The sequence below is a fragment of the Salmo salar genome, unplaced genomic scaffold, assembly GCF_905237065.1.
Source record: "Salmo salar unplaced genomic scaffold, Ssal_v3.1, whole genome shotgun sequence".
Classification (NCBI taxonomy): domain Eukaryota; kingdom Metazoa; phylum Chordata; class Actinopteri; order Salmoniformes; family Salmonidae; genus Salmo; species Salmo salar.
The window spans coordinates 52501-77500 of record NW_025548687.1 but is presented as its reverse complement, the minus strand read 5'-3'; the positions used below and the strand labels follow the sequence as shown (position 1 = coordinate 77500).

Sequence of the window (25000 nt, the reverse complement as noted above, 5' to 3'; positions counted from 1 at the left end):
ACTATATGCTACATAATATATACTCTATACACATACTATATACTACATACTATATACTATATACTACATACTTTATACTATATACTACATACTATATACTATATACTACATACTACATACTATATACTATATACTACATACTTTATACTATATACTACATACTATATACTACATACTACATACTATATACTATATACTACATACTATATACTACATACTATATACTACATACTATATACTATATACTATTAGTCTATAGATCTAGAGAATAGAGCTGTGTTTCAATACCTATACTAACATACAGTATACTACATACTATATACTACATACTATATACTACCTCCTATATACTATATTCTACATACTATATACTATATACTACATACTACATACTATATACAATATACTACATACTTTATACTATATACTACATACTTTATACTATATACTATATACTACATACTACATACTATATACTATATACTACATACTATATACTATATTCTACATACTATATACTATATACTACATACTACATACTATATACTTTATACTATATACTACATACTATATACTATATACTACATACTACATACTATATACTATATACTACATACTATATACTACATACTATATACTACATACTATATACTATATACTATATACTATATACTATATACTATATACTATATACACATTATATACTATATACACATACTATATACTATATACTACATACTATATACTATATACACATATTATATACTATATACTACATACTATATACTACATACTACATACTATATACTACATACTATATAGTATTAGTCTATAGGTCTAGAGACTAGAGCTGTGTTCTAATACCCACACTAACATACTATATACTACATACTATATAGTATTAGTCTATAGGTCTAGAGAATAGAGCTGTGTTCTAATACCCACATTATATACTACATACTACATACTATATACTACATACTATATACTATATACTACATACTTTATACTATATACTACATACTTTATACTGTATACTATATACTACATACTATATTCTACATACTATATACTATATACAACATACTTCATACTATATACTATATACTTTATACTATATATACTATATACACATATTATATACTATATACTACATACTATATACTACATACTACATACTATATACTACATACTACATACTATATACTATTAGTCTATAGGTCTAGAGACTAGAGCTGTGTTCTAATACCCACACTAACATACTGTATACTACATACTATATACTACATACTATATACTACATACTACATACTATATACTACATACTACATACTATATACTATTAGTCTATAGGTCTAGAGACTAGAGCTGTGTTCTAATACCCACACTAACATACTGTATACTACATACTATATACTACATACTATATACTACATACTACATACTATATACTACATACTATATACTACATACTACATACTATATACTACATACTATATACTATATACTACATACTATATACTATATACTATATACACATATTATATACTATATACTACATACTATATACTACATACTATATACTACATACTATATAGTACATACTATATACTATATACACATATTATATACTATATACTATATACTACATACTATATACTATATACACATATTATATACTATATACTACATACTATATACTACATACTATATAGTACATACTATATACTATATACACATATTATATACTATATACTACATACTATATACACATATTATATACTATATACTACATACTATATACTTCATACTACATACTATATACTATTAGTCTATAGGTCTAGAGAATAGAGCTGTGTTCTAATACCCACACTAACATACTGTATACTACATACTATATACTACATACTACATACTATATACTACATACTACATACTATATACTACATAATACATACTACATACTATATACTACATACTATATACTATATACTATATACTACATACTATATACTACATACTACATACTATTTACTACATACTATATCCTATATACTACATACTACATACTATATATTACATACTACATACTATATACTACATACTATATACTACATACTACATACTATATATTACATACTACATACTATATACTACATACTATATACTACATACTACATACTATATACTATTAGTCTATAGATCTAGAGACTAGAGCTGTGTTCCAATACCCACACTATATACTACATACTACATACTATATACTACATACTACATACTATATACTATATACTACATACTATATACTACATACTACATACTATATACTACATACTATATACTACATACTACATACTATATACTACATACTATATACTACATACTACATACTATATACTACATACTATATACTACATACTACATACTATATACTACATACTATATAGTACATACTACATACTATAACCTATTAGTTCATTTTAGTATACTGTAAACCAACGGTAGCCTTTCAGCTGAGCGTGCTAGCGTTTCGCCTGTCTACCGGACGTTGATGCCGTTGCTATGCAACTTCTTACCAGCTTATTAGCATAACAAATGACTAGCTGGACATCTTACGACTTCATTAACAACGTCCATTGAGAACGCACAACGACTATACACCACTTAGCTAAGAACGACGTGGATAATCAAAGTCAATAGTTTACGTCGGTAAATTCACTCAGCTAACATACCGGGTACATACTGCTGTAATGATATGCTATGTGGTTCATAAGGATAGCGTAGCTAGCTAACATACTGGTACATACTGCTGTAAAGATATGCTATGTGGTTTGTAAGGACAGCGTAGCTAGCTAACATACCGGGCCATACTGCTGTAATGATATGCTATGTGGTTCATAAGGACAGCGTAGCTAGCTAACATACCAATACATACTGCTGTAATGATATGCTGTGTGGTTCATTAGGACAGCGTAGCTAGCTAGCATACCGGTACATACTGCTGTAATGATATGCTATGTGGTTCATAAGGACAGCGTAGCTAGCTAGCATACCCGGTCCATACTGCTGTAATGATATGCTATGTGGTTAGTAAGGACAGCGTAGCTAGCTAGCATACCGGTACATACTGCTGTAATGATATGCTATGAGGTTCATAAGGACAGCGTAGCTAGCTAACATACCCGGTCCATACTGCTGTAATGATATGCTATGTGGTTTGTAAGGACAGAATAGCTAGCTAGCATACCGGTACATACTGCTGTAATGATATGCTATGTGGTTTGTAAGGATAGCGTAGCTAGCTAACATACCGGTACATACTGCTGTAATGATATGCTGTGAGGTTCATAAGGACAGCGTAGCTAGCTAGCATACCGGTCCATACTGCTGTAATGATATGCTATGAGGGTTCATAAGGACAGCGTAGCTAGCTAACATACCAGTACATACTGCTGTAATGATATGCTATGAGGGTTCATAAGGACAGCGTAGCTAGCTAGCTAACATACCGGTCCACACTGCTGTAATGATATGCTATGAGGTTCATAAGGACAGCGTAGCTAGCTAGCATACCGGTCCATACTGCTGTAATGCTATGCTATGAGGTTCGTGAGGATAGCGTAGCTAGCTAACATACCCAGTACATACTGCTGTAATGCTATGCTATGAGGTTCATAAGGACAGCGTAGCTAGCTAACATACCGGTCCATACTGCTGTAATGATATGCTGTGCGGTTCGTAAGGATAGCGGAGCTAGCTAACATACCGGTACATACTGCTGTAATGATATGCTATGTGGTTCATAAGGATAGCGTAGCTAGCTAACATACCCAGTACATACTGTTGTAATGATATGCTGTGTGGTTTGTAAGGACAGCGTAGCTAGCTAGCATACCGGTCCATACTGCTGTAATGATATGCTGTGTGGTTCATAAGGACAGCGTAGCTAGCTAGCATACCGGTACATACTGCTGTAATGATATGCTGTGTGGTTCATAAGGATAGCGTAGCTAGCTAACATACCCAGTACATACTGTCATTACTTTATTACATTGCTTAACATATTCTTAACATTTGTCATAATTAGTTAAAACATTGAATTTGAATCTGGTATCGTCGGAACTTCGGCTGCATATTTTCTTCAAAACTTGAAAACGTTACAAAGCCACGCCCATTTTTCGGGAAGAATTGCATTATGGGCCCTAAAAGGCACATAAATAGTGTCCACTGCTATATTACTGTAGTACGACATCCGGGAACTTCTCGGCATACTAACTATATCCACACTATGACCAATAAGCTACAAACTCAATTTTACGTCACAAATAGTACGGTTAGCATGAGACCTAGTTACACAGCTCAGGACTTGTAACGGACTGGATTGAAAACAGCACTAGATGGAGGAGGGGGTGGTGCTGGGCTGGGAGTGGTGCTGGGCTGTGGGTGGTGCTGGGCTGGGGGTGGTGCTGGGCTGGGGGTGGTGCTGGGCTGTGGGTGGTGCTGGGCTGGGGGTGGTGCTGGGCTGGGGGGTGGTGCTGGGGCTGTGGGTTGTGCTGGGCTGTGGGTGGTTGACCTACTGTGTTTCCTGGAGGAGGGGTGGTGCTGGGCTGTGGGTGGTGCTGGGCTGGGAGTGGTGCTGGGCTGTGGGTGGTGCTGGGCTGGGGGTGGTGCTGGGCTGTGGGTGGTGCTGGGCTGGGGGTGGTGCTCGGCTGTGGGTGGTGCTAGGCTGTGGGTGGTGCTGGGCTGTGGGTGGTGCTGGGCTGTGGGTGGTTGACCTACTGTGTTTCCTGGAGGAGGGGGTGGTGCTGGGCTGTGGGTGGTTGATCTACTGTGTTTCCTGGAGGAGGGGGTGGTGCTGGGCTGTGGGTGGTGCTGGGCTGTGGGTGGTTGATCTACTGTGTTTCCTGGAGGAGGGGGTGGTGCTGGGCTGTGGGTGGTTGACCTACTGTGTTTCCTGGAGGAGGGGGTGGTGCTGGGCTGTGGGTGGTTGACCTACTGTGTTTCCTGGAGGACGGGTGGTGCTGGGCTGTGGGTGGTTAACCTACTGTGTTTCCTGGAGGAGGGGTGGTGCTGGGCTGTGGGTGGTTGACCTACTGTGTTTCCTGGAGGACGGGTGGTGCTGGGCTGTGGGTGGTTAACCTACTGTGTTTCCTGGAGGACGGGTGGTGCCGGGCTGTGGGTGGTTAACCTACTGTGTTTCCTGGAGGACGGGTGGTGCTGGGCTGTGGGTGGTTAACCTACTGTGTTTCCTGGAGGACGGGTGGTGCTGGGCTGTGGGTGGTTAACCTACTGTGTTTCCTGGAGGACGGGTGGTGCTGGGCTGTGGGTGGTTAACCTACTGTGTTTCCTGGAGGACGGGTGGTGCCGGGCTGTGGGTGGTTAACCTACTGTGTTTCCTGGAGGACGGGTGGTGCTGGGCTGTGGGTGGTTAACCTACTGTGTTTCCTGGAGGACGGGTGGTGCTGGGCTGTGGGTGGTTAACCTACTGTGTTTCCTGGAGGACGGGTGGTGCTGGGCTGTGGGTGGTTAACCTACTCTGTTTCCTGGAGGAGGGGTGGTGCTGGGCTGTGGGTGGTTAACCTACTGTGTTTCCTGGAGGACGGGTGGTGCTGGGCTGTGGGTGGTTAACCTACTGTGTTTCCTGGAGGACGGGTGGTGCTGGGCTGTGGGTGGTTAACCTACTGTGTTTCCTGGAGGAGGGGTGGTGCTGGGCTGTGGGTGGTTAACCTACTGTGTTTCCTGGAGGAGGGGTGGTGCTGGGCTGTGGGTGGTTAACCTACTGTGTTTCCTGGAGGACGGGTGGTGCTGGGCTGTGGGTGGTTGACCTACTGTGTTTCCTGGAGGAGGGGTGGTGCTGGGCTGTGGGTGGTTGACCTACTGTGTTTCCTGGAGGAGGGGGTGGTGCTGGGGCTGTGGGTGGTTAACCTACTGTGTTTCCTGGAGGACGGGTGGTGCTGGGCTGTGGGTGGTTAACCTACTGTGTTTCCTGGAGGAGGGGGTGGTGCTGGGCTGTGGGTGGTTGACCTACTGTGTTTCCTGGAGGAGGGGTGGTGCTGGGCTGTGGGTGGTTGACCTACTGTGTTTCCTGGAGGAGGGATGGTGCTGGGCTGTGGGTGGTTGACCTACTGTGTTTCCTGGAGGAGGGGTGGTGCTGGGCTGTGGGTGGTTGACCTACTGTGTTTCCTGGAGGACGGGTGGTGCTGGGCTGTGGGTGGTTAACCTACTGTGTTTCCTGGAGGACGGGTGGTGCTGGGCTGTGGGTGGTTAACCTACTGTGTTTCCTGGAGGACGGGTGGTGCTGGGCTGTGGGTGGTTGACCTACTGTGTTTCCTGGAGGACGGGTGGTGCTGGGCTGTGGGTGGTTGACCTACTGTGTTTCCTGGAGGAGTGGGTGGTGCTGGGGCTGTGGGTGGTTGACCTACTGTGTTTCCTGGAGGACGGGTGGTGCTGGGCTGTGGGTGGTTGACCTACTGTTTTTCCAGGAGGAGGGGGTGGTGCTGGGGCTGTGGTTGTGGGTGTTCAGGCTCGCCTGGTCTGGAGCTTCTTCAGTCTGGAAGGAGATAAAAGGGTTGATGTTTTCATTTATTTTATATCACCTTTATTTAACCAGGTAGGCTAGTTGAGAACAAGTCCTTTATTTAACCAGGTAGGCTAGTTGAGAACAAGTCCTTTATTTAACCAGGTCGGCTAGTTGAGAACAAGTCCTTTATTTAACCAGGTCGGCTAGTTGAGAACAAGTCCTTTATTTAACCAGGTAGGCCAGTTGAGAACAAGTCCTTTATTTAACCAGGTAGGCCAGTTGAGAACAAGTCCTTTATTTAACCAGGTAGGCCAGTAGAGAACAAGTCCTTTATTTAACCAGGTCGGCTAGTTGAGAACAAGTCCTTTATTTAACCAGGTAGGCCAGTTGAGAACAAGTCCTTTATTTAACCAGGTTAGGCCAGTTGAGAACAAGTTCTCATATTTACAACTGCGACCTGGCCAAGATAAAGCAAAGCAGTGCGACACAAACATACAACACAGAGTTACACATAAACAAGCGTACAGTCAATAACACAATAGGAAAAGTCTATATTCAGTGTGTGCAAATGGCATCATGAGGAGGTAAGGCAACAAATAGGCCATAGGAGCGAAGTAATTACAATATAGCAGATTAACACTGGAGTGATAGATGAGCAGATGATGATGTGCAAGTAGAGATACTGGTTGTGCAAAAGAGCAGAAAGTAAATAAAAACAATATGGGGATGAGGTAGGTAGATTGGGTGGGCTATTTACAGATGGGCTGTGTACAGCTGCAGCGATCGGTTAGCTGCTCAGATCGCTGATGTTTAAAGTTAGTGAGGGAAATATGAGTCTCCAGCTTCAGTGATTTTTGCAGTTCGTTCAAGTCATTGGCAGCGGAGAACTGGAAGGAAAGGCGGCCAAAGGAGGTGTTGGCTTTGGGGGTGACCAGTGAGATGTACCTGCTGGAGCGTGTGCTACGGGTGGGTGTTGCTATGGTGACCAGTGAGATATACCTGCTGGAGCGTGTGCTACGGGTGGGTGTTGCTATGGTGACCAGTGAGATATACCTGCTGGAGCGTGTGCTACGGGTGGGTGTTGCTATGGTGACCAGTGAGATATACCTGCTGGAGCGTGTGCTACGAGCGGGTGTTGCTATGGTGACCAGTGAGATATACCTGCTGGAGCGTGTGCTACGGGTGGGTGTTGCTATGGTGACCAGCGAGATGTACCTGCTGGAGCGCGTGCTACGAGCGGGTGTTGCTATGGTGACCAGTGAGATATACCTGCTGGAGCGCGTGCTACCGGTGGGTGTTGCTATGGTGACCAGCGAGATATACCTGCTGGAGCGCGTGCTACGGGTGGGTGTTGCTATGGTGACCAGCGAGCTGAGATAAGGCGGAGCTTTACCTAGTGGTGAGCTGTGTGTGTGTCTTAGACAGCATTAGCTATAAGTGTAAGTAAGCAGCACTGATATTTGGCATCTCGGTCACGGACAGGTGCTTTCGGAAAGTATTCAGACCCCTTGACTTTTTTTCCACATTTTGTTACGTTACAGCCTTATTCTAAAATGGATTCAATATGTCCTCAGCTATCTACACACACAATACCCCATGATGACATCACAAAAAACCCCATGTTGACATCACAATACCCCAAGATGACATCACAATACCCCATGATGACATCACAATACCCCATGATGACATCACAATACCCCATGATGACATCACAATACCCCATGATGACATCACAATACCCCATGTTGACATCACAATACCCCATGTTGACATCACAATACCCCATGTTGACATCACAATACCCCATGACGACATCACAATACCCCATGATGACATCACAATACCCCATGATGACATCACAATACCCCATGTTGACATCACAATACCCCATGTTGACATCACAATACCCCATGCGTGACAAAGTGAAAACAGGTTTTTAGACATTTTTGCAAATGTATTAAAAAAATAATAAACAGAAATACCTTATTTACATAAGTTTTCAGACCCTTTTGCTATGAGACTCGAAAAATTGAGCTCAGGTGCTTCCTGTTTCCATTGATCATCCTTGAGATGTTTCTACAACTTGATTGGTGTCCACCTGTGGTAAATTCAATTGATTTGGAAAGGCAAACACCTGTCTATATAAGGTCCCACAGTTGACAGGGCATGTCAGAGCAAAAATCCAAGCCATGAGGTTGAAGGAATTGTCCCTAGAGCTCCGAGACAGGATTGTGTCGAGGCAGAGATCTGGGGGAAGGGTACCAAAACATTTCTGCAGCATTGAAGGTCCCCAAGAACACAGTGGCCTCCATCATTCTTAAATGGAAGAAGATTGGAACCACCAAGACTCTTCCTAGAGCTGGCCGTCCGGCCAAACTGACCAATCGGGGGAGAAGAGCCTTGGTCAGGGAGGTGACGAAGAACCCAAATGGTCACTCTGACAGAGCTCCAGAGTTCCTCTGTGGAGATGGGAGAACCTTCCAGAAGGACAACCATCTCTGCAGCACTCCACCAGTCAGACCTTTATGGTAGAGTGTCCAGACGGAAACCACTCCTCAGTAAAAGGCACATGACAGCTCTCTTGGAGTTTGCCAAAAAGGCACCTAAAGACTCTCAGACCAAACAAGATTCTCTGGTCTGATGAAACCAAGATTGAAGTATTTGGCCTGAATGCCAAACCTGGCATCAACCATACAGTGAAGGATGGTGGTGGCAGCATCATGCTGTGTGGGATGTTTTTCAGCGGCAGGGACTGGGAGACTAGTCAGGATCGAGGGAAAGATGAACAGAGCAAAGTACAGAGAGGTCCTTGATGAAAACCTGCTCCAGAGCGCTCGGGACCTCAGACTGGGGCGAAGGTTCACCTTCCAACAGGACAACGACCCTAAACACACAGCCAAGACAAGGCTGGAGTGGCTTCGGGACAAGTCTCTGAATGTCCTTGAGTGGCCCAGCCAGAGCCCGGACTTGAACCCGATCGAACATCTCTGGAGAGACCTGAAAATAGCTGTGCAGCGACGCTTTTATGTGTGTGTGTGTGTGTGTGTGTGTGTGTGTGTGTGTGTGTGTGTGTGTGTGACAGTGTGTATGTGTGTGTGTTTCAGTGTGTGTGTGTTTCAGTGTGTGTGTGTTTCAGTGTGTGTGACAGTGTGTATGTGTGTGTGTTTCAGTGTGTGTGTAGTGTGTGTGTGTGTGTGTGTGTGTGTGTGTGTGTGTGTGTGTGTGTGTGTGTGTGTGTGTACTCACATGGCTGGAGGTGCGGGGGGTGGTTGTGTGGGAGGGGCCTGGGGGGAAGGAAGACAGCATCTGCTGCTGGAAGGCCATTGCCTGCATGGTCATCTGCTGAGCCTGGATTACAGTAGGATTACAGTAGGATTACAGTAGGATTACAGTATTATTACTGTAGGATTACAGTAGGATTACAGTAGGATTACAGTATTATTACTGTAGGATTACAGTAGGATTACAGTAGGATTACAGTAGGATTACAGTATTATTACTGTAGGATTACAGTAGGATTACAGTAGGATTACAGTATTATTACTGTAGTAATACAGTATTATTACTGTAGGATTACAGTAGGATTACAGTAGGATTACAGTATTATTATAGCAGCTCATCTGCTGAGCCTGGATTACAGTAGGATTACAGTAGGATTACAGTAGGATTACAGTATTATTATAGCAGCTCATCTGCTGAGCCTGGATTACAGTAGGATTACAGTAGGATTACAGTAGGATTACAGTAGGATTACAGTATTATTATAGCAGCTCATCTGCTGAGCCTGGATTACAGTAGGATTACAGTAGGATTACAGTATTATTATAGCAGCTCATCTGCTGAGCCTGGATTACAGTAGGATTACAGTATTATTATAGCAGCTCATCTGCTGAGCCTGGATTACAGTAGGATTACAGTAGGATTACAGTAGGATTACAGTAGGATTACAGTATTATTATAGCAACTCATCTGCTGAGCCTGGATTACAGTAGGATTACAGTAGGATTACAGTAGGATTACAGTAGGATTACAGTATTATTATAGCAGCTCATCTGCTGAGCCTGGATTACAGTAGGATTACAGTATTATTATAGCAGCTCATCTGCTGAGCCTGGATTACAGTAGGATTACAGTAGGATTACAGTAGGATTACAGTATTATTATAGCAGCTCATCTGCTGAGCCTGGATTACAGTAGGATTACAGTAGGATTACAGTATTATTATAGCAGCTCATCTGCTGAGCCTGGATTACAGTAGGATTACAGTAGGATTACAGTAGGATTACAGTATTATTATAGCAGCTCATCTGCTGAGCCTGGATTACAGTAGGATTACAGTATTATTATAGCAGCTCATCTGCTGAGCCTGGATTACAGTAGGATTACAGTAGGATTACAGTATTATTATAGCAGCTCATCTGCTGAGCCTGGATTACAGTAGGATTACAGTATTATTATAGCAGCTCATCTGCTGAGCCTGGATTACAGTAGGATTACAGTAGGATTACAGTATTATTATAGCAGCTCATCTGCTGAGCCTGAATTACAGTAGGATTACAGTAGGATTACAGTATTATTATAGCAGCTCATCTGCTGAGCCTGGATTACAGTAGGATTACAGTAGGATTACAGTAGGATTACAGTAGGATTACAGTAGGATTATAGCAGCTCATCTGCTGAGCCTGGATTACAGTAGGATTACAGTAGGATTACAGTATTATTATAGCAGCTCATCTGCTGAGCCTGGATTACAGTAGGATTACAGTAGGATTACAGTATTATTATAGCAGCTCATCTGCTGAGCCTGGATTACAGTAGGATTACAGTAGGATTACAGTATTATTATAGCAGCTCATCTGCTGAGCCTGGATTACAGTAGGATTACAGTAGGATTACAGTATTATTATAGCAGCTCATCTGCTGAGCCTGGATTACAGTAGGATTACAGTAGGATTACAGTATTATTATAGCAGCTCATCTGCTGAGCCTGGATTACAGTAGGATTACAGTAGGATTACAGTATTATTATAGCAGCTCATCTGCTGAGCCTGGATTACAGTAGGATTACAGTAGGATTACAGTATTATTATAGCAGCTCATCTGCTGAGCCTGGATTACAGTAGGATTACAGTAGGATTACAGTATTATTACTGTAGGATTACAGTATTATTACTGTAGGATTACTGTAGTAATACAGTATTATTACTGTAGGATTACTGTAGTAATACAGTATTATTGCTGTAGTAATACAGTAGGATTACAGTATTATTACTGTAGGATTACAGTATTATTACTGTAGGATTACAGTATTATTACTGTAGTAATACAGTAGGATTACAGTAGTATTACTGTAGTATTACAGTAGGATTACAGTAGTATTACTGTAGGATTACTGTAGTAATACAGTATTATTACTGTAGGATTACAGTAGCATTACAGTAGGATTACTGTAGGATTACTGTAGTAATACAGTATTATTGCTGTAGTAATACAGTAGGATTACAGTAGTATTACTGTAGTATTACAGTAGGATTACAGTAGTATTACTGTAGTAATACGGTAGGATTACAGTATTATTCCTGTAGGATTACAGTAGGATTACAGTAGGATTACAGTATTATTACTGTAGTATTACAGTAGGATTACAGTATTATTACTGTAGTATTACAGTAGGATTACAGTATTATTACTGTAGGATTACAGTATTATTCCTGTAGGATTACAGTAGTATTACTGTAGTAATACAGTAGGAATACAGTAGTATTACTGTAGTAATACAGTAGGATTACAGTATGATTATAGCAGCTTATAGTATATAAACTGAATCGTACACAACCGGATCCGACATTCGTCGGATGTGGCAGGGCTTGCAAACTTTTACGGACTACAAAGGGAAGCACAGCCGCGAGCTGCCCAGTGACACGAGCGTACCAGACGAGCTAAATAACTTCTAAGCTCGCTTCGAGGCAAGCAACACTGAAGCATGCATGAGAGCATCAGCTGTTCTGGATGACTATGTGATCACGCTCTCCGTAGCCGATGTGAGTGAGACCTTGAAACAGGGCAACATTCACAAGGCCGCAGGGCCAGACGGATTACCAGGACGTGTACCCCGAGCGTGCAATGACCAATGTTTTCACTGACATTTTCAACCTCTCCCTGTCTGAGTCTGTAATACCTACACGTTTCAAGCAGACCACTATAGTCCCTGTGCCCAAGAACACTAAGGTAACCTGCCTAAATGACTACTGACCCGTAGCACTCGCGTCTGTAGCCATGAAGTGCTTTGAAAGGCTGGTCATGGCTCACATCAACACCATTATCCCAGAAACCCTAGATCCACTCCAATTTGCATACCGCCCCAACAGATCGACAGATGATACAATCTCTATTGCACTCCACACTGCTCTTTCCCACCTGGACAAAAGGAACACCTATGTGAGAATGTTATTCATTGACTACAGCTCAGCGTTCAACACCATAGTGCCCTCAAAGCTCATCAATAAGCTAAGGACCCTGGGACTAAACACCTCCCTCTGCAACTGGATCCTGGACTTCCTGACGGGCCGCCCCCAGGTGGTGAGGGTAGGCAACAACACATCCGCCACGCTGATCCTCAACACTGAGGCCCCTCAGGGGTGCGTGCTGAGTCCCCTCCTGTACTCCCTGTTCACCCACGACTGCATGGCCAGGCACGACTCCAACACCATCATTAAGTTTGCTGATGACACAACAGTGGTTGGCCTAATCACCGACAACGATGAGACAGCCTATAGGGAGGAGGTCAGAGACCTGGCCGTGTGGTGCCAGGACAACAACCTCTCCCTCAACATGATCAAGACAAAGGAGATGATTGTGGACTACAGGAAAAGGAGGACTGAGCACGCCCCCATTCTCATCGACGGGGCTGCAGTGGAGCAGGTTGAGAGCTTCAAGTTCCTTGGTGTCCACATCACCAACGAACTATCATGGTCCAAACACATCAAGACAGTCGTGAAGAGGGCACAACAATGCCTATTCCCCCTCAGGAGACTGAAAAGATTTGGCATGGGTCCTCAGATCCTCAAGAAGTTCTACAGCTGCACCATCGAGAGCATCCTGACTGGTTGCATCACCGCCTGGTATGGCAACTGCTTGGCCTCCGACCACAAGGCACTACAGAGGGTAGTGCGTACGGCCCAGTACATCACTGGGGCCAAGCTTCCTGCCATCCAGGACCTCTGTACCAGGCAGTGTCAGAGGAAGGCTCAATAAATTGCCAAGACTCCAGCCACCCTAGTCATAGACTGTTCTCTCTGCTAGCGCACAGCAAGCGATACCGGAGCAACCAAGTCTAGGTCCAAAAAGCTTCTTAACAGCTTCTACCCCCCAAAACCATAAGACTCCTGAACAGTTGATCAAGTGGCTACCCGGACTATTTGCATTGTCCCCACCCTCCATTTTTTACGCCGGCTGCTGTTTATTATCCATGCATAGTCCCTTTACCTCTACCTACATATTACCTCCACTAACCGGTGCCCCCCCTGCTGTTTATTATCCATGCATAGCCCCTTTACCTCTACCTACATATTACCTCCACTAACCGGTGCCCCCTGCTGTTTATTATCCATGCATAGTCCCTTTACCTCTACCTACATATTACCTCCACTAACCGGTGCCCCCTGCTGTTTATTATCCATGCATAGTCCCTTTACCTCTACCTACATATTACCTCCACTAACCGGTGCCCCCTGCTGTTTATTATCCATGCATAGTCCCTTTACCTCTACCTACATATTACCTCCACTAACCGGTGCCCCTGCTGTTTATTATCCATGCATAGTCCCATTACCTCTACCTACATATTACCTCCACTAACCGGTGCCCCCTGCTGTTTATTATCCATGCATAGTCCCTTTACCTCTACCTACATATTACCTCCACTAACCGGTGCCCCTTGCTGTTTATTATCCATGCATAGTCCCATTACCTCTACCTACATATTACCTCCACTAACCGGTGCCCCCCCTGCTGTTTATTATCCATGCATAGTCCCATTACCTCTACCTACATATTACCTCCACTAACCGGTGCCCCCCCTGCTGTTTATTATCCATGCATAGTCCCTTTACCTCTACCTACATATTACCTCCACTAACCGGTGCCCCCTGCTGTTTATTATCCATGCATAGTCCCTCTACCTACATATTACCTCCACTAACCGGTGCCCCCCCTGCTGTTTATTATCCATGCATAGTCCCTCTACCTACATATTACCTCCACTAACCGGTGCCCCCTGCTGTTTATTATCCATGCATATTCCCTTTACCTCTACCTACATATTACCTCCACTAACCGGTGCCCCCTGCTGTTTATTATCCATGCATAGTCCCTTTACCTCTACCTACATATTACCTCCACTACCCGGTGCCCCCTGCTGTTTATTATCCATGCATAGTCCCTTAACCTCTACCTACATATTACCTCCACTAACCGGTGCCCCCCCTGCTGTTTATTATCCATGCATAGCCCCTTTACCTCTACCTACATATTACCTCCACTAACCGGTGCCCCCTGCTGTTTATTATCCATGCATAGCCCCTTTACCTCTACCTACATATTACCTCCACTAACCGGTGCCCCCCCTGCTGTTTATTATCCATGCATAGTCCCATTACCTCTACCTACATATTACCTCCACTAACCGGTGCCCCCTGCTGTTTATTATCCATGCATAGTCCCTTTACCTCTACCTACATATTACCTCCACTAACCGGTGCCCCCTGCTGTTTATTATCCATGCATAGCCCCTTTACCTCTACCTACATATTACCTCCACTAACCGGTGCCCCCTGCTGTTTATTATCCATGCATAGTCCCTCTACCTACATATTACCTCCACTAACCGGTGCCCCCTGCTGTTTATTATCAATGCATAGTCCCTCTACCTACATATTACCTCCACTAACCGGTGCCCCCTGCTGTTTATTATCCATGCATAGTCCCTTTACCTCTACCTACATATTACCTCCACTAACCGGTGCCCCCCGCTGTTTATTATCCATGCATAGTCCCATTACCTCTACCTACATATTACCTCCACTAACCGGTGCCCCCTGCTGTTTATTATCCATGCATAGTCCCATTACCTCTACCTACATATTACCTCCACTAACCGGTGCCCCCCCTGCTGTTTATTATCCATGCATAGTCCCTCTACCTCTACCTACATATTACCTCCACTAACCGGTGCCCCCCTGCTGTTTATTATCCATGCATAGTCCCTTTACCTCTACCTACATATTACCTCCACTAACCGGTGCCCCCCCTGCTGTTTATTATCCATGCATAGTCCCTCTACCTCTACCTACATATTACCTCCACTAACCGGTGCCCCCCCTGCTGTTTATTATCCATGCATAGTCCCATTACACTCTACCTACATATTACCTCCCCTAACCGGTGCCCCCCCTGCTGTTTATTATCCATGCATAGTCCCTTTACCTCTACCTACATATTACCTCCACTAACCGGTGCCCCTGCTGTTTATTATCCATGCATAGTCCCTTTACCTCTACCTACATATTACCTCCACTAACCGGTGCCCCCTGCTGTTTATTATCCATGCATAGTCCCTTTACCTCTACCTACATATTACCTCCACTAACCGGTGCCCCCCCTGCTGTTTATTATCCATGCATAGTCCCTCTACCTACATATTACCTCCACTAACCGGTGCCCCCTGCTGTTTATTATCCATGCATAGTCCCTTTACCTCTACCTACATATTACCTCCACTAACCGGTGCCCCCTGCTGTTTATTATCCATGCATAGTCCCTTTACCTCTACCTACATATTACCTCCACTAACCGGTGCCCCCCCTGCTGTTTATTATCCATGCATAGTCCCTCTACCTACATATTACCTCCACTAACCGGTGCCCCCCCTGCTGTTTATTATCCATGCATAGTCCCTCTACCTACATATTACCTCCACTAACCGGTGCCCCCCGCTGTTTATTATCCATGCATAGTCCCTCTACCTACATATTACCTCCACTAACCGGTGGCCCCCTGCTGTTTATTATCCATGCATAGTCCCTTTACCTCTACCTACATATTACCTCCACTAACCGGTGCCCCCTGCTGTTTATTATCCATGCATAGTCCCTTTACCTCTACCTACATATTACCTCCACTAACCGGTGCCCCCCTGCTGTTTATTATCCATGCATAGTCCCTTTACCTCTACCTACATATTACCTCCACTAACCGGTGCCCCCTGCTGTTTATTATCCATGCATAGTCCCTTTACCTCTACCTACATATTACCTCCACTAACCGGTGCCCCCTGCTGTTTATTATCCATGCATAGTCCCTTTACCTCTACCTACATATTACCTCCACTAACCGGTGCCCCCTGCTGTTTATTATCCATGCATAGTCCCATTACCTCTACCTACATATTACCTCCACTAACCGGTGCCCCCCTGCTGTTTATTATCCATGCATAGTCCCTTTACCTCTACCTACATATTACCTCCACTAACCGGTGCCCCCCCTGCTGTTTATTATCCATGCATAGCCCCTTTACCTACATATTACCTCCACTAACCGGTGCCCCCCTGCTGTTTATTATCCATGCATAGTCCCTTTACCTCTACCTACATATTACCTCCACTAACCGGTGCCCCCTGCTGTTTATTATCCATGCATAGTCCCTCTACCTACATATTACCTCCACTAACCGGTGCCCCCTGCTGTTTATTATCCATGCATAGTCCCTTTACCTCTACCTACATATTACCTCCACTAACCGGTGCCCCCCCTGCTGTTTATTATCCATGCATAGTCCCTTTACCTCTACCTACATATTACCTCCACTAACCGGTGCCCCCTGCTGTTTATTATCCATGCATAGTCCCTTTACCTCTACCTACATATTACCTCCACTAACCGGTGGCGCCCTGCTGTTTATTATCCATGCATAGTCCCATTACCTCTACCTACATATTACCTCCACTAACCGGTGCCCCCTGCTGTTTATTATCCATGCATAGTCCCTCTACCTCTACCTACATATTACCTCCACTAACCGGTGCCCCCTGCTGTTTATTATCCATGCATAGTCCCTTTACCTCTACCTACATATTACCTCCACTAACCGGTGCCCCCCCTGCTGTTTATTATCCATGCATAGTCCCTTTACCTCTACCTACATATTACCTCCACTAACCGGTGCCCCCTGCTGTTTATTATCCATGCATAATCCCATTACCTCTACCTACATATTACCTCCACTAACCGGTGCCCCCTGCTGTTTATTATCCATGCATAGTCCCTTTACCTCTACCTACATATTACCTCCACTAACCGGTGCCCCCTGCTGTTTATTATCCATGCATAGTCCCATTACCTCTACCTACATATTACCTCCACTAACCGGTGCCCCCCCTGCTGTTTATTATCCATGCATAGTCCCTTTACCTCTACCTACATATTACCTCCACTAACCGGTGCCCCCCTGCTGTTTATTATCCATGCATAGTCCCTTTACCTCTACCTACATATTACCTCCACTAACCGGTGCCCCCTGCTGTTTATTATCCATGCATATTCCCTTTACCTCTACCTACATATTACCTCCACTAACCGGTGCCCCCTGCTGTTTATTATCCATGCATAGTCCCTTTACCTCTACCTACATATTACCTCCACTAACCGGTGCCCCCTGCTGTTTATTATCCATGCATAGTCCCTTTACCTCTACCTACATATTACCTCCACTAACCGGTGCCCCCCCTGCTGTTTATTATCCATGCATAGTCCCTTTACCTCTACCTACATATTACCTCCACTAACCGGTGCCCCCCCTGCTGTTTATTATCCATGCATAGTCCCTTTACCTCTACCTACATATTACCTCCACTAACCGGTGCCCCCTGCTGTTTATTATCCATGCATAGTCCCTTTACCTCTACCTACATATTACCTCCACTAACCGGTGCCCCCTGCTGTTTATTATATTATTATTATTATATTTTTGTATTAATATTTATTTGTTCTTATTATTTAAAAAAAAATAATAATAATAATTTTTCTTTCAGTACAGTTTATTTTGGAAAAAATACTTTCTTCAGTAAGCATTTCACTGTAAGAACCTAGACCTGTTGTATTCGGCGCTTTTGACAAATAAAATTTGATTTTGATTTTGAAAACTGAACAAAAATATAAATATTTTACTGAATTACAGTTCATAGAAGGAAATCAGTCAATTGAGATTAATTAATTAGGCCCTAATCTATGGATTTCACATGACTGGGCAGGGGCGCAGCCATGGGTGACCCTGGGAGGGCAATAGGCCCAACCATTTGGGGAGCCAAGTCTTGCCAATCAGAATGAGTTTTTCCCTAGAAAACAGGTTTTATTACAGACAGAAATAATCCTCAGCACCCCCTTCCTCCTCAGACAATCCCGCAGGTGAAGAAGTCGGATATGGAGGTCCTGGGTTGGCGTGGTTACACGTGGTCTGCGGTTGGACGTACTGCTAAATTCTCTGAAATGTCGTTGGAGGCGGCTTATGGTAGAGAAATGAACAAGTCACATTTTGGGCAACACCTCTGTTGGACATTCCTGCAGTCAGCATACCAATTGCACGCTCTGTGGCATTGTGTTGTTGTGACAAAACGGCACATTTTAGGAGTGGCCTTTTATTGTCCCCCAGCACGAGGTGCACCTGTGTAATGATCATGCTGTTTTAATCAGCTTCTTGATATGCCACACCTGTCAGGTGGATGGATTATCTTGACAAAGGAAAAAAATGCTCACTAACTAACAGGGATGTAATCAAATTTCTGCACAAAATTTAGGAGAAAGAAGCATTTTGGTGCGTACGGAACATTCCTGGGATCTTTTATATCAGCCCATGAAACATGGGAACCAACATGTTTACGTGATTTTGGTCAGTATAGTATAATGAGACAAACCAGTATGATGGCTTGCTGGTTGATGATAGTCTGCTGCTGCTGAGCCATCCCTGTCTGGTCTGGAGAACCTGGAGTAACAGACAGACAGGTTCTGGAGGAACAGACAGACAGACAGGTTCTGGAGAAACAGACAGACAGACAGGTTCTGGACAAACAGACAGACAGACAGACAGACAGGTTCTGGAGAAACAGACAGACAGACAGGTTCTGGAGAAACAGACAGACAGACAGGTTCTGGACAAACAGACAGACAGACAGACAGACAGGTTCTGGAGAAACAGACAGACAGACAGGTTCTGGAGGACCTGGAGGAACAGACAGACAGACAGTTTCTGGAGAACCAGACAGACAGACAGGTTCTGGAGAAACAGACAGACAGACAGGTTCTGGAGAACCTGGAGTAACAGACAGACAGACAGGTTCTGGAGAACATGGAGTAACAGACAGACAGACAGGTTCTGGAGAACCAGACAGACAGACAGGTTCTGGAGAAACAGACAGGCAGACAGGTTCTGGAGGACCTGGAGGAACAGACAGACAGACAGGATCTGGAGAACCAGACAGACAGACAGGATCTGGAGAAACAGACAGACAGACAGGTTCTGGAGAAACAGACAGACAGACAGGTTCTGGAGAAACAGACAGACAGACAGACAGACAGTTTCAACACAACTAGAAACAACCGTCCTCCTCTGGAGATACAAATAGATAAACACACACAGGGTAGAGTTCAGGGTAGGGTTCAGGGTAGGGTATGGGGGAGTGTCCAGGGTAGGGTCGGGGTAGGGTTCAGGGTAGGGTTCAGGGTAGGGTCGGGGTAGGGTCCAGGGTAGGGTTCAGGGTAGGGTTCAGGGTAGGGTAGGGGTAGGGTGCAGGGTAGGGTTCAGGGTAGGGTAGAGGGTAGGGAACAGGGTAGGGTTCAGGGTAGGGTTGAGGGTAGAGACAGGGTAGGATTCAGGGTAGGGTACAGGGTAGAGACAGGGTAGGGACAGGGTAGGGTGCAGGGTAGAGTCTCCAGGGTAGGGTTCAGGGTAGGGTTCAGGGTAGGGTCGGGGTAGGGTACGGGGTAGGGTGCAGGGTAGGGTTCAAGGTAGGGTTCAGGGTAGGGTACAGGGTAGGGTCCAGGGTAGGGTTCAGGGTAGGATTCAGGGTAGGGTTCAGGGTAGGGTCCAGGGTAGGGTACAGGGTAGGGTTCAGGGTAGGGTTCAGGGTAGGGTCGGGGTAGGGTCCAGGGTAGGGTTCAGGGTAGGGTTCAGGGTAGGGTGTGGGTAGGGTGCAGGGTAGGGTTCAGGGTAGGGTAGAGGGTAGGGAACAGGGTAGGGTTCAGGGTAGGGTAGAGGGTAGAGACAGGGTAGGATTCAGGGTAGGGTACAGGGTAGAGACAGGGTAGGGACAGGGTAGGGTGCAGGGTAGAGTCCAGGGTAGGGTTCAGGGTAGGGTTCAGGGTAGGGTAGGGGTAGGGTACAGGGTAGGGTTCAAGGTAGGATTCAGGGTAGGGTACAGGGTAGGGTGGAGGGTAGGGTGAAGGGTAGGGTTCAGGGTAGGGTTCAGGGTAGGGTCCAGGGTAGGGTTCAGGGTAGGGTTCAGGGTAGGGTCGGGGTAGGGTCCAGGGTAGGGTTCAGGGTAGGGTTCAGGGTAGGGTTCAGGGTAGGGTCGGGGTAAGGTACAGGGTAGGGTTCAAGGTAGGGTTCAGGGTAGGGTAGAGGGTAGGGTGCAGGGTAGGGTTCAGGGTAGGGTACAGGGTAGGGTTCAGGGTGGTGTTCATGGTAGGGTTCAGGGTAGGGTCGGGGTAGGGTGGGGGTAGGGTTCAAGGTAGGGTTCAGGGTAGGGTACAGGGTAGGGAGCAGGGTAGGGTTCAGGGCAGGGTACAGGGTAGGGTCCAGGGAAGGGTACAGGGCAGGGTACAGGGCAGGGTACAGGGTAGGGTAGAGGGCAGGGTGCAGGGTAGGGTAGAGGGTAGGGGTCAAGGTAGGGACAGGGTAGTGTACAGGGTAGAGTACAGGGTAGAGAACAGGGTAGGGTTCAGGGTAGGGTCAAGGTAGGGACGGGGTAGGGTACAGGGTAGTGTACAGGGTAGAGAACAGGGTAGGGTTCAGGGTAGGGTTCAGGGTAGGGTCGGGGTAGGGTGTAGGGTAGGGTTCAAGGTAGGGTTCAGGGTAGGGTACAGGGTAGGGTACAGGGTAGGGGGAAGGGTAGGGTTCAGGGTAGAGTTCATGGTAGGGTTCAGGGTAGGGTCGGGGTAGGGTAGGGGTAGGGTTCAAGGTAGGGTTCAGGGTAGGGTATAGGGTAGGGAGCAGGGTAGGTTTCAGGGTAGCGTACAGGGTAGTGCACAGGGTAGAGTTCAGGGTAGGGCACGGGTAGAGACAGGGTAGGGTTCAGGGTAGGGAACAGGGTAGAGACAGGGTAGGGTTCAGGGTAGGGTACAGGGTAGGGTTCAGGGTAGAGACAGGGTAGGGACAGGGTAGTGTACAGGGTAGAGTACAGGGTAGAGAACAGGGTAGGGTTCAGGGTAGGGTAAAGGTAGGGACGGGGTAGGGTACAGGGTAGGGTACAGGGTAGAGACAGGGTAGGGACAGGGTAGAGTACAGGGTAGGGCACAGGGTAGGGTTCAGGGTAGGGTACAGGGTAGAGACATGGTAGGGACAGGGTAGGGTACAGGGTAGGGTTCAGGGTAGGGTAAAGGTAGGGACGGGGTAGGGTTCAGGGTAGGGTGCAGGGTAGAGACAGGGTAGGGACAGGGTAGAGTACAGGGTAGGGTGCAGGGTAGGGTACAGGGTAGAGACAGGGTAAGGACAGGGTAGAGTACAGGGTAGGGTTCAGGGTAGGGTACAGGGTAGGGTACAGGGTAGAGTTCAGGGTAGGGTACAGGGTAGAGACAGGGTAGGGTTCAGGGTAGGGTTCAGGGTAGGGTACAGGGTAGAGACAGGGTAGGGTACAGGGTAGTGTACAGGGTAGAGTACAGGGTAGGGTTCAGGGTAGGGTTCAGGGTAGGGTCAGGGTAGGGACGGGGTAGGGACAGGGTAGGGACAGGGTAGGGATAGGGTAGGGTTCAGGGTAGGGAGAGGGTAGGGTTCAGGGTAGGGTAGAGGGTAGGGGGGAGGGTAGGGTTCAGGGTAGTGTGCTGGGTAGGGTAGAGGGTAGCGTCAGGGTAGGGCCGGGTAGGGTACAGGGTAGGGACGGGGTAGGGTACAGGGTAGGGACAGGGTAGGGACAGGGTAGGCTTCAGGGTAGGGTGAAGGGTATGGTTGAGGGTATGGACAGGGTAGGACAGGGTAGGGACAGGGTAGGGTTCAGGGTAGGGTGCAGGGTAGGGTACAGGGTTAGTGTCTGATTCAGTAGGGTACAGGGTAGGGTAGGGTTAGGGTGGAGGGCAGGGCAGGGGATAGGGTAGGGTTACGGCCAGGGTACAGGGCAGGGTACAGGGCATGGTGCAGGGCAGGGTACAGGGCAGGGTACAGGGTAGGGTACAGGGTACAGGGAAGGGAGCAGGGCAGGGTATAGGGCAGGGTACAGGGTAGGGTAGAGGGCAGGGTACAGGGTAGGGTCCAGGGCAGGGTACAGGGCAGGGTACAGGGCAGGGTCCAGGGCAGGGTACAGGGCAGGGTACAGGGTAGGGTACAGGGCAGGGTACAGGGCAGGGTACAGGGTAGGGTAAGGGGCAGGGTACAGGGTAGGGTACAGGGTAGGGTCCAGGGCAGGGTACAGGGCAGGGTTCAGGGTAGGGTACAGGGTAGGGTTCAGGGTAGAGACAGGGTAGGGACAGGGTAGTGTACAGGGTAGAGTACAGGGTAGAGAACAGGGTAGGGTTCAGGGTAGGGTAAAGGTAGGGACGGGGTAGGGTACAGGGTAGGGTACAGGGTAGAGACAGGGTAGGGACAGGGTAGAGTACAGGGTAGGGCACAGGGTAGGGTTCAGGGTAGGGTACAGGGTAGAGACATGGTAGGGACAGGGTAGGGTACAGGGTAGGGTTCAGGGTAGGGTAAAGGTAGGGACGGGGTAGGGTTCAGGGTAGGGTGCAGGGTAGAGACAGGGTAGGGACAGGGTAGAGTACAGGGTAGGGTGCAGGGTAGGGTACAGGGTAGAGACAGGGTAAGGACAGGGTAGAGTACAGGGTAGGGTTCAGGGTAGGGTACAGGGTAGGGTACAGGGTAGAGTTCAGGGTAGGGTACAGGGTAGAGACAGGGTAGGGTTCAGGGTAGGGTTCAGGGTAGGGTACAGGGTAGAGACAGGGTAGGGTACAGGGTAGTGTACAGGGTAGAGTACAGGGTAGGGTTCAGGGTAGGGTTCAGGGTAGGGTCAGGGTAGGGACGGGGTAGGGACAGGGTAGGGACAGGGTAGGGATAGGGTAGGGTTCAGGGTAGGGAGAGGGTAGGGTTCAGGGTAGGGTAGAGGGTAGGGGGGAGGGTAGGGTTCAGGGTAGTGTGCTGGGTAGGGTAGAGGGTAGCGTCAGGGTAGGGCCGGGTAGGGTACAGGGTAGGGACGGGGTAGGGTACAGGGTAGGGACAGGGTAGGGACAGGGTAGGCTTCAGGGTAGGGTGAAGGGTATGGTTGAGGGTATGGACAGGGTAGGACAGGGTAGGGACAGGGTAGGGTTCAGGGTAGGGTGCAGGGTAGGGTACAGGGTTAGTGTCTGATTCAGTAGGGTACAGGGTAGGGTAGGGTTAGGGTGGAGGGCAGGGCAGGGGATAGGGTAGGGTTACGGCCAGGGTACAGGGCAGGGTACAGGGCATGGTGCAGGGCAGGGTACAGGGCAGGGTACAGGGTAGGGTACAGGGTACAGGGTAGGGTGCAGGGCAGGGTATAGGGCAGGGTACAGGGTAGGGTAGAGGGCAGGGTACAGGGTAGGGTCCAGGGCAGGGTACAGGGCAGGGTACAGGGCAGGGTCCAGGGCAGGGTACAGGGCAGGGTACAGGGTAGGGTACAGGGCAGGGTACAGGGCAGGGTACAGGGTAGGGTAAGGGGCAGGGTACAGGGTAGGGTACAGGGTAGGGTCCAGGGCAGGGTACAGGGCAGGGTACAGGGTAGGGTACAGGGCAGGGTACAGGGTAGGGTAGAGGGCAGGGACCAGGGTAGGGTCCAGGGAAGGGTACAGGGCAGGGTCCAGGGCAGGGTACAGGGTAGGGTAGAGGGCAGGGTGCAGGGTAGGGTAGAGTGCAGGGTAGAGGGCAGGGTACAGGGCAGGGTCCAGGGCAGGGTACAGGGCAGGGTCCAGGGTAGGGTTCAGTAACACTGCATGCTAAGATGATAAACACACTAACACGCCGTGGCCAAGCATGTGTGCCACGCCCATACCTGGCATCACACCTGGCATCAGAGGTAGACCTGGCATGGAAGGCATGAGGGGCATCCCATGGAGGGGGGGCATGGCAAGGGGAGGGGCAGCAGGGGTGAAGCAGGAGGGGGACGCTGGGTGTGGTAGGGGTGGTGGGCAGCAGGGGGTGAAGCAGGAGGTGGAGGCTGGGTGTGGTAGGGGTGGTGGGCAGCAGGGGGTGAAGCAGGAGGGGGAGGCTGG

The 25000-nt window shown here is 47.1% G+C and overlaps 1 protein-coding gene across 1 annotated transcript in view; it reads right to left on the bottom strand.

The window, feature by feature from the left end:
* LOC106593777 (unconventional myosin-XV) overlaps positions 1-25000 on the bottom strand; it is a 145346-nt gene that overhangs the window by 72079 nt on the left and 48267 nt on the right. Inside the window, exons 17-19 of the mRNA XM_045712653.1 lie at positions 24781-25000; positions 19489-19579; positions 9766-9871 (exon numbers count right to left, since the gene is read on the bottom strand). The exon at positions 24781-25000 is cut by the window's right edge and continues 163 nt beyond it. Of these exons, the coding sequence (XP_045568609.1) occupies positions 9766-9871; positions 19489-19579; positions 24781-25000 (417 nt within the window). The remainder of the gene's footprint in view (positions 1-9765; positions 9872-19488; positions 19580-24780) is intronic.